The sequence below is a fragment of the Raphanus sativus genome, unplaced genomic scaffold (assembly GCF_000801105.2).
Source record: "Raphanus sativus cultivar WK10039 unplaced genomic scaffold, ASM80110v3 Scaffold3561, whole genome shotgun sequence".
In the NCBI taxonomy this organism is placed as follows: Eukaryota; Viridiplantae; Streptophyta; class Magnoliopsida; order Brassicales; family Brassicaceae; genus Raphanus; species Raphanus sativus.
Window position 1 is genome coordinate 1,147 of NW_026618867.1, and position 9,088 is coordinate 10,234.

The 9,088-nt window shown below is 42.5% G+C and overlaps 1 protein-coding gene and 1 pseudogene across 1 annotated transcript; both read right to left on the reverse strand.

Moving 5' to 3' along the window:
- Positions 1 to 357: 357 nt before the first annotated feature.
- Positions 358 to 5,798, reverse strand: LOC130506686 (3-epi-6-deoxocathasterone 23-monooxygenase CYP90C1-like; annotated as a pseudogene).
- A 66-nt stretch (positions 5,799 to 5,864) lies between these two features.
- Positions 5,865 to 8,552, reverse strand: LOC130506685 (uncharacterized). Its single transcript, XM_057001380.1, has 7 exons — positions 8,431 to 8,552; positions 7,924 to 8,317; positions 7,645 to 7,882; positions 6,882 to 7,396; positions 6,673 to 6,783; positions 6,215 to 6,541; positions 5,865 to 6,155 (listed from the first exon to the last, which is right to left on the reverse strand). Exons 1-7 carry the CDS (start codon positions 8,550 to 8,552, stop codon positions 5,865 to 5,867), a joined length of 1,998 nt encoding a protein of 665 aa, XP_056857360.1.
- Positions 8,553 to 9,088: the final 536 nt, after the last annotated feature.

The window sequence follows — 9,088 nt, forward strand, 5'->3', positions numbered from 1 at the left end:
AAAATTCGTTTTAATTATATAATAACTCAAATAACTAAATTATGGAGAACATGACACATAATTAAATCACTTCGTAAATAATAGTATAGATATAGAATCATATCTCAAGTTTTTTTTTTTTTTTGGAAAAGAATCATATCTCAAGTTGCGTTTGGCTTTGATACGATAATAAAAGAGAAAGGGACAACCTAACCAACGCCTATAATCTGACATGTAAAAAATTAATAAAACAATTAGCCTCTCATCTTTGAGCCATCACTAGCTAGCTGTACGTATGGCTCTTTCTGCCCTTACCTCCAAACTTACTTGCTTCTCTTCTCTGCTACATTTTAAAACTTATTTGTTTGCTTCTCTGCCTCATTTTTGCCTAAAACACTTGGTTCTTTTCAAGGAACTATTATAATGATCTTCAACTGAGATAGGAGAGGTCCTCTCCACGGGAGTCACTCGGATCGAAGCCTCCGCTTCATCTTGACCGTTGGAAATGACACGATCTCGTCTTTCTCGGCTGTCCAACTACATGTACAAGTTACAACATTACAATTGACTTAGTTATATCGTAATGTAAGATAATTAAATAATGAATGTAGTAAGTACATCATCAAAGACGGTATGCTTTGGTAGAACGTAATTATCTTTGTCGTCTGCAACTTACACTGTTATACACATGCACTTATTCAAGCGTGGATAATCGGATTTAGAATGGGTTATGCCACTAGTGCTAAGTTACATGCCCCAGTCTATTGGCTGGACTATTATTGGATTTTTGATGTAAATTTCAAGTCATTTATGGGCTTACCTGTACCGGGTTACGAGTTGGTGAAGAAAGATGGATATTTCGAGCTTTGATAGTTTCTAAACCGGGACATAGCCTTTGCCCACCACCAAAGGGTGTGAAGCAAATATTACTGTTTGACATTCCATTAATCCTCTGCAAAAAAGATAAGTACTAGATATTAGTAGTGGAAATTCGATAATCAACCAAACCAACCATGATGTTTATAAATTATAGTGTTATTAAACGATAGGAAGTAGTCACGTACATCCCATCTCCACGGATCGAATTGATAAGGATTCTCATAAATGTCTTCATCCATGTGAACTGATATGAATGAAGCCAATACACACCATCCTTTTTGTATCAAGTAACCTGCAATGACCCACCAAGTCTTATATCCAAGTATATCATAAATTACTTCGAATTCATATAAGATAAGCATGCATACATATGTGATTTCATTTTATTCATAAAGTCGAGACCTAATCCTAATGTGTGCTAATCGTAAATTAACATAATATACCTTTAATTTCCACATCTTTAAGAGCCTCCTCCACACACCGTTAATGATATTAGCCATTCTATCTTATCACCTGTTTGCGATTCGAAGGTCAAAAATAAATTAAAATTTACAAAGCAATTAAACATTCATTAGTTCTTTCTAATATAATTGGTAGCTTATTTTGACTAGTGGCACTCACGTTTTGAGAAAGAGAGAGACATTATAATACTGACCAATTGGTTTTTCCCGACTCCGATTTACGCATCTTCATCTCCATATTCTCCTCCTGCATTCAAATATATTTATAATAAAATCTATATTAAAATATTTTTAAATGAGAAAAAAATTAGATAACGCGTTTTGATTGAAACATTAATGAGGGAGTTGAAAACAAAGCGTGCTTCTTGACGTGAAACGCTTTTTTGACAAGCGGTGTGGTCGCTCGTACAGACAAAGACGTTAATTCAAATCGTCCTCTTCCGACACTGTCCACACCGCTTTTTAAATCCTACGGTTCCTAAACTCTCACGTGTCTCTTCCCTTCCCACACGTGCGTGTACTCTCTAGTGTCACGTCAAGAAGACTTTCGATAGTTACGTGACACGGAAACAAAAGTCAAAACCCTTTCCTTTGGCCCCACATCTAGTTCCACTTCCACTATCTAGAGCTAAAATCTCAGCGGTTAAAATCATTTCAAAAGACAAAAACATCAGAAGCTACGGTCGAAGACGTCGACAATATGCATTTAGAGACACACACACGTGTGGTGGTGCTGTGGAAGTTTGTACCAATACGTACCACGAGTTTGGCTAGAGCGACGGGATTGTCGCTTAGGAATTTGACAGCCAACGTCATCGCCGTTGGCATCGTTTCCTCTCCGGGTATCATCATCTCTACGATCTTTCCGCTGACGAAATCTAACGGCTGAGATTGCTTATCCGAACACCACCGTCGTTAACGTCTCTTAAAGCACATCCACGGCGTCATTCGCTGGAGAATTTGTCCTCTCGATCGTAGCCTCTTGTCTCTCCTCCACAACCTTCTTAACTATCTTTATTAAGCTCTCTTTCGCCTGCATGGTTAACTCAAAAATTAGAGTCCTAATAAGTTACATGCAAACGTGACTAACCAAAAAAAATCAAATAGTTGATATATTGATATGCTTATATAACACATAAGAAATATATATGATGACCTTTAAAGATTTATAAAGTCTAGTGCCCGGGAATCTGATGGGATACAATCAATCCCTTGATGATTCTTCAAACTCGAGCTTTAGAATATCCAAATCTTCACCAGGAGATTGCTCATCAGCAGTTTTACTAATATCTCAAACGTCATCTACAAAAATTAACATTATATATATAGATTAAGTGTTGAACATACTTAATTCAAATAGATGTAGTTCAATGGGTTGCGCACCGTGATATCTATCAAATTCTAACTTCCTTAATTAAATAAAAACGTAATACCTTTTTGATCTCATCTTGGACATGAACCAAGGGAAGTTGAGACCAAGAAGTTAAAGTGAGACCAACCGAGGCCTCAATGTCTCGAGTTATCCTCTCCTTGAGGTGAGGGGATCTAAGGAACGCGCTAACAAGCGTGTGTAGCCTCTTTGATGAGGTCCATTGATGCTGAGAATAGAGTTTTCTCCAAGTAGTTCAGTGATTGATTTAGGGTATGCAGGGACAAATGTGTTCCCATGGTTTTGGAGCACCACTTTGTTAACCTCTGCATCGGTTGATATTATGATTGTGTCCTATTATGTTCGTCTTGAACACCTTCCCGTACCTATATGGTTTACATGCAGAAAGATTTCCGTAAGAAAATGAAACTACCACATCCCAAATTCAAAGGAAGTGTATGACTATGGTCTACCACATCCGATCAAATTCGGTATAACATTGGTAGGAAAACTTTATGCTAAACTACTCATATACAAATTTCCAATACTATCATTATACAAAACCTAAATCGGCATTGCAGTAATCATTATTATATGTCAGTAGTTGCAGTCCGAACAGTAGACTAACGAGTCAGAAAATGTATCATTATACATCATTTTCACACTCAATAATCAATATAAACTCTCTATATGTAAAAATATAAAAACGACATGGAATATAGCAGAAGGTAATAAATCAGCGGGACTTTTTTTTGGCAATCAGTGGGTATTCAAGAGGACTCATATATTGAGAAAATAATATAGCAGAGACACCAACAACGATGTCTAGTGTATTATAATTAAAAAACATAGGAAAACAATATAGAATAGAAGAGATAAATATGACACATGAAGTGTGAATTCAATCATCCAAAAAAAAAAAAAACAAGATCCTTCGCTTGAACTCTTTTGGCCAAGAACACGAAGACAGGTTGGTTTTGTCAGACTTTCTTTTAATGATAAAATTTATGTTTCGACCAAGAGTTTTAAATTTATTTATTAGGAATCCCCCCACCCCCACCCCACCAAAAAAGGATTTGTACATATTTAAACTCATTAAACTCCTAACTATTCCTTTTGCCTAGAAAAGATTAGGGGATTGTTTTTTTTTGCTAAGACTTTAATTTCAATTAAAGATAAAAGGTTTGTTCTACAGATCGAAACCTATACAAAAGAGGCTCTGGCAAAAAAGAAAGGTAAAAAACAGCAACTTTATCATGAGCAAAGAGAGGATGGAGGGTCAGATGAGCCAACATGCCATTAGATTCATGAATCGCTTGCGCTTTCGCCAAGCATTAATAGAGTTGATGGTGTGTGTGCGATCTCCCGGAAGTAGCTAACGGAGGCGTCAAGGCTTGATTATGCAGCATGTTGTTTCTCTGCTTCCCAGATGTTGTAAAACAGAGCCTGAACCACCAGCATACGTAAATGCGACGGCGTCTCGGGCGAGAAGAAGATAACCACAACACAAGCTCATTTCCAATCTGTGAAAACAGGAAACCGCATCTCTAAATCTACGTCTAGATTCAGACCATAAAGCCTCAGCAAAGGGGCAAGAGAGCATGAGATGGTCCCTTGTTTCCGCTGAGAAGAGCAGATACAGCAGACTGATGGGATTTGCATTCCCCAGGCCGCGAGTCGAGAACGGGTTGGAAGCCTATTCAAGTTCGTAACCCACATGTGGAAGGCATGCTTTGGAGTCGCGCCACTGAACCAGATATGTTTTGAAAACGGCTGGTGGGGGCATGATGTCTTAGTACTTCCCCAAGTCTTCGCCCGAGGAGAAGGTACGGTTGACGTCACCCTCTGTTGACCATCCAAACATGTCTGGACCTCTATCAATAGTTGGTAACGGAAAGTTCGTGAGGAAATGTGGAGGGTAACCTCATGTTCCGATCTGGGGTGCGGGAGTCGCCAGCCATGCTCATTGCAAGCATCCGCAACAGAGGCCTCCAAACAGATTTGCAGTCTTCGGTTCCATCACCCCCAAACGTTTATGAGGGGCCTAGAGGTGTCCAGTTGTCAAACCAGAAGCTCGTGGTGTATCCATCATTGAATCGCTAACTAGGAACCGCTGAGGTGAGATCTCGAAGTCGAAGAAGACAACGCCAGTTTCCTGACATGCTCTGGTTTTTCACTTTGGGACCAGAAGCTGTAGGATGTTGGGCAGTTATGGTATCTATGCCAAGCCACCCAAAGAGAGCAGCTACCTGAAAACAGAGCCAAGCAAAGCGTAGAAGCAGAGTTAGGTTCCATCTTCTGAAACTCCGGAGGCCAAGACCTCCTTCTTGCTTAGGTAGGCAAACGATGCTCCAAGCGACTTTTTGCATTAGCTCGCCTATCAGTTGACCCAGACCAAAGGAACACGGAGCATAAGGATTCAATCCTACTTATACATCCTTTTGGTAATAGGAAAGTGGAGGTCCAAAAGATGACAGTTCCAGAGATTACTGTCTTGATTAATAGACAGCGGCCCGCAAAAGAGAGAGACTTTGTCGCCCAGTGATTGAATCTTCTATTCAATTTATCCAACAGCGGAGAATACTCCGAGATTCGAAGCTTTCTATGCGTCAAGGGGAGACCCAAGTATCGTATGGGGAAAGTGCCAAGAGGAAAGCCATAAGCGGTGAGCTGTACTGCTTCTTCTGCACTCAAACCCGCATGAAACAACTCTGTTTTCTCTCTGTTCATATTGAGTCCCGACCAGCCAGCAAAGTCATCTAGAGTTTCCGTGATACCATGCAGCGAAGAGCTACCCCCATCAAAGAAGACCATCACATCATCAGCAAACATCAAGTGAGATATACCCAAGTCCTCTGTCTTTTGGGTGATATTTGATGTAACCCGAATTGTATCTCGAGCGTAGGAGACCTGAGAATACTTCCATGGCAAGCACAAATAGGTACGGAGAGAGCGGATCCCTGACGCAGGCCCTGCGTACTGTTGAAGTAACCACCAGTATGTCCATTGACAGAGATCGAGAAGGAAGCGGTGCTAATGCATTCATAGATCCAGTCAATGAATAGCTCAGGTATATTTATCCCTCGTAGAGCAGCAACAAAAAATCCCATCTCAGGGTGTCAAAAGCTTTTCTGAGGTCGACCTTAAGCATCCCACTTGGGTCCACATTAGCAGTGTTATATCCGTGGACTATCTCTGTGGCTAGGGAGAACGTTTTCGGACAGGAGACGGCCTGGAAGGAAAGCAGATTGAGAGTGTCCAATTGCTGCGTTGAGAATCCCTTTTAAGCGCTCAGCTAGCAACTTTGAGATGACTTTATAGGAGGTGTTTAGACAGGAGATAGGCCTGAAATCAGAAGTCTTTGAGGTGTTCGTGATCTTAGGGATGAGCACAAGATTTTGCAGATTCATCTGCTTCAGGAGCTTTCCTGAGTTGAAGAACTCAGCAACTGCAGCAGACTTCTCCTCCTACAACTGACCAAACAGCTTTTAAAAAATTCTGGCGAGTATCCATCCGGTCCACTAGCCTTGTTGTGAGGAAGGGAGAAGAAAGCAGCCCGAATATCTTCACTTGTGAAGGGAGCTAGCAAGCCTGTCAGCTGAGTTGCAGAGCAAGAAAACTCCAAGAGAGATGATATATCGTCCTGAATAAAGAGAGGAGGCTCAACCGGCTTTCCAAGGAGATTGGTGAAGTAGTTGACACATAGATTCTGAATATCTTCTTGAGATTCATATCTGGTTCCCACCTCGTCAACTAGGTAGTGAATATGATTGGAGGACTGCCTAGCGCTTGCCATTCGATGGAAGTATGGAGTGTTCCTGTCCCCAACTGTTGCCCAAGTAACTCTCGATCTCTGATAAAGAAGGATTCCTCAGCAGATGATAGAACTCTCCATTTTTTCCTGGATGGCTAGTTCGATTTCAGCATTAGCAGGAGAGGATCATTAAGAGTGTTGATTTGAGCTGAAGCAAGAGCCTCAGAAACCTCGATAACTCGCTTCTCAATATCTGAGAAATTATCCTTACTGAACTCCCTTATCACCTTCTTTAGAGATTTTAATTTTCTGGCCAGCGAAACATAGCAGAGCCTCTGATACTGAAAGAAAAACAATGGTGCGCTACCAGCGGCAAGAAATTTTCATTCAGGAGCAGAAAGTTGAAGAAGCGAAAGGGCTTTTTTTTGCCTAGGAGCACCAGTTTGCAAGGAGATTGACATGGAAGCATGATCAGAGAAGGCGGTTCCCCAAAGACTGCCAGGGATAGAGGAAACGATTGCAGCCATTCTTCATTACTAAAAACTCTAGTAGTTTTTTTTGCTATCGGTTCATTGCGCCTTTTGTTCCACCAAGTGTGAGAGGAGCCTCTGAAAGAGAGATCTGCAAGCCCGCTTGGGAGAGAGAGTCTGCAAACAAACGAGTAGGCAGGTCCTATTTTTGGGTTGGTGGCCACTGAGTTCTCAGAAGGGCGGAGAACTTGATTGAAGTCACCGAGAACAGCCCAAGGTTTGCCGCAAATCCGCTGGTCTGCTGCAACAGTTAGAAGATCATTCCATAGAGTTCTCCTAATCGACTCCTCAGTAGAAGCATACACAAAAGAGATAATCATAGAAGTAGCAGAATCAGGGAGTTTTACTTCACAGCAGATCATTTGAAGAGACTTGTAGAAGACATTCATCTGAACACTAGGATGCCAAGTAATCCAGATTTTTCCTAAATTCGAGAATGCATAGTTGTTATCATATAACCAACCCGGTAAAACTGCATTCAAAAACTTTTGTTGCTTTCCTTGCTGTACATGGGTCTCAATGAGACTCCCAAAAAGGCAATTCCTACTCCGAGTCCATTTTTTGAAACCATTCCGATGCGATAAATTGTTGAATCCCCGCACATTCCAGCAAAAATTATTTCTGTACACATAAAAAAATTTTTTAGTTGTTTGGAGCCTTTGCCCCGACCACCTCTGGATCTTCTCTTCGTTCGAACAGGGATGTATTGTCCTTCCTCTTCTTCGGAGTCAGAGGAGAACACATCAGATGAATCCGATTCCACTTCCGAGACAGATAACTCTCCTTGCATAGTAGGAGCTTCTTGCGCTGTTGAAGTGGATGGAAGGGATGACTTAATTTCCAGGATCATCTGTGGCGAAATTCTCTTCTGGTGAGCCTCGATCCTCTGGAGTTTTACCTTCCTGCTCTGCTGTGAGAGAGGGAGCAGGCATGCATGAATAGGGCAGGGACCTTCTTCTTATGTTTCAGGTTCTGTTTTTGATCACGCTTCTTCTCTCCTTTCTTATGGACATGGCCCTTTGATCGGGGGCAGGACTCCGAGGAATGTGTAGTTGACTTACAGCCCTTGCAGGTGATCGGAGCAGAGGGGCAGCGTTTAACTGTGTGGCCAACCTCTTTGCAGTGAGTACAGACCGGTGGCATCCAAGGGCTAGACACTGTCACACGAGCTATATCACCAGAGTCGAACTGCACGTTTACCGCTTCCGGGAGCGGTTTTCTTGGGTCAATAATAGTGAAAACCTTTGCCACGTCCAGTATGGTTTTGTTTGCAGTGGCGGGATGGAGGTACTTGGGGTGTCCAACCAAGCCAGCTATCCGTTCAAGGCCATCTTCGTTTGAAAAACTGCAAAGGAACATTGCGGAGTTCAAGCCAGATCGGAGCCGAAGTGAGCGCTGGCTTTTCTGGTAGGAAGCCTGGTTCCCAATGGGCGACGAACATGGTTTTGGCCTTCAAACTGCCAGAGCCCCTGAGAGATAACATGCTTGCGAGTTTCAGCGTTTGGGATACGAAACAAGAAGGCATGTCCTTCGAGTTTTGGAGACCGTAATGTCTCTAAACCGTTTGCTCCATATGCCATTTGCAATGGAGTGGATGAGACCTTGCGCTGGCGGGTCAGAATAAAACTGGCCAATAACAAAGCACTCCCATGATTTCTTATTCTTCTCGATGACGGAATTTGGAATTTTGACACACAGTTCCCCTGAGGGAAGCGTAAATGGTTCTCCTTTCTTTTTCCAAATTCTTTGTTCTGCCTCTTCCTTTGAACAGCCCTACCCACTCATCACCCGGTTTAACCGTAGGAGGAGCAGGGGGGTCGTGTAAAGCTAGCTTTCGTTGCTTTACTTGGGGGGTCGACATCTTGTAGCTGCCAGAGCAGGCTCTGGGTTCCCCACCGTTGCAAGGAGCGCAGATTTAGTTGACGGGGACCTCAGCAGAGACCCCATCGATTTGTTCCTCGGAGCACGTAAACAGTAGCTCCTTGGATTTGTGCTTCTGGGCTCTCCACGGTTTGTGAGGGCGCAGACTGTACTTCAGGTGTATCTGGAGTGACCTCTACAACTGGTATTATGGGGCTAGACGGAATCACGACGGGGCCCTTGGGGGATGCGTCGG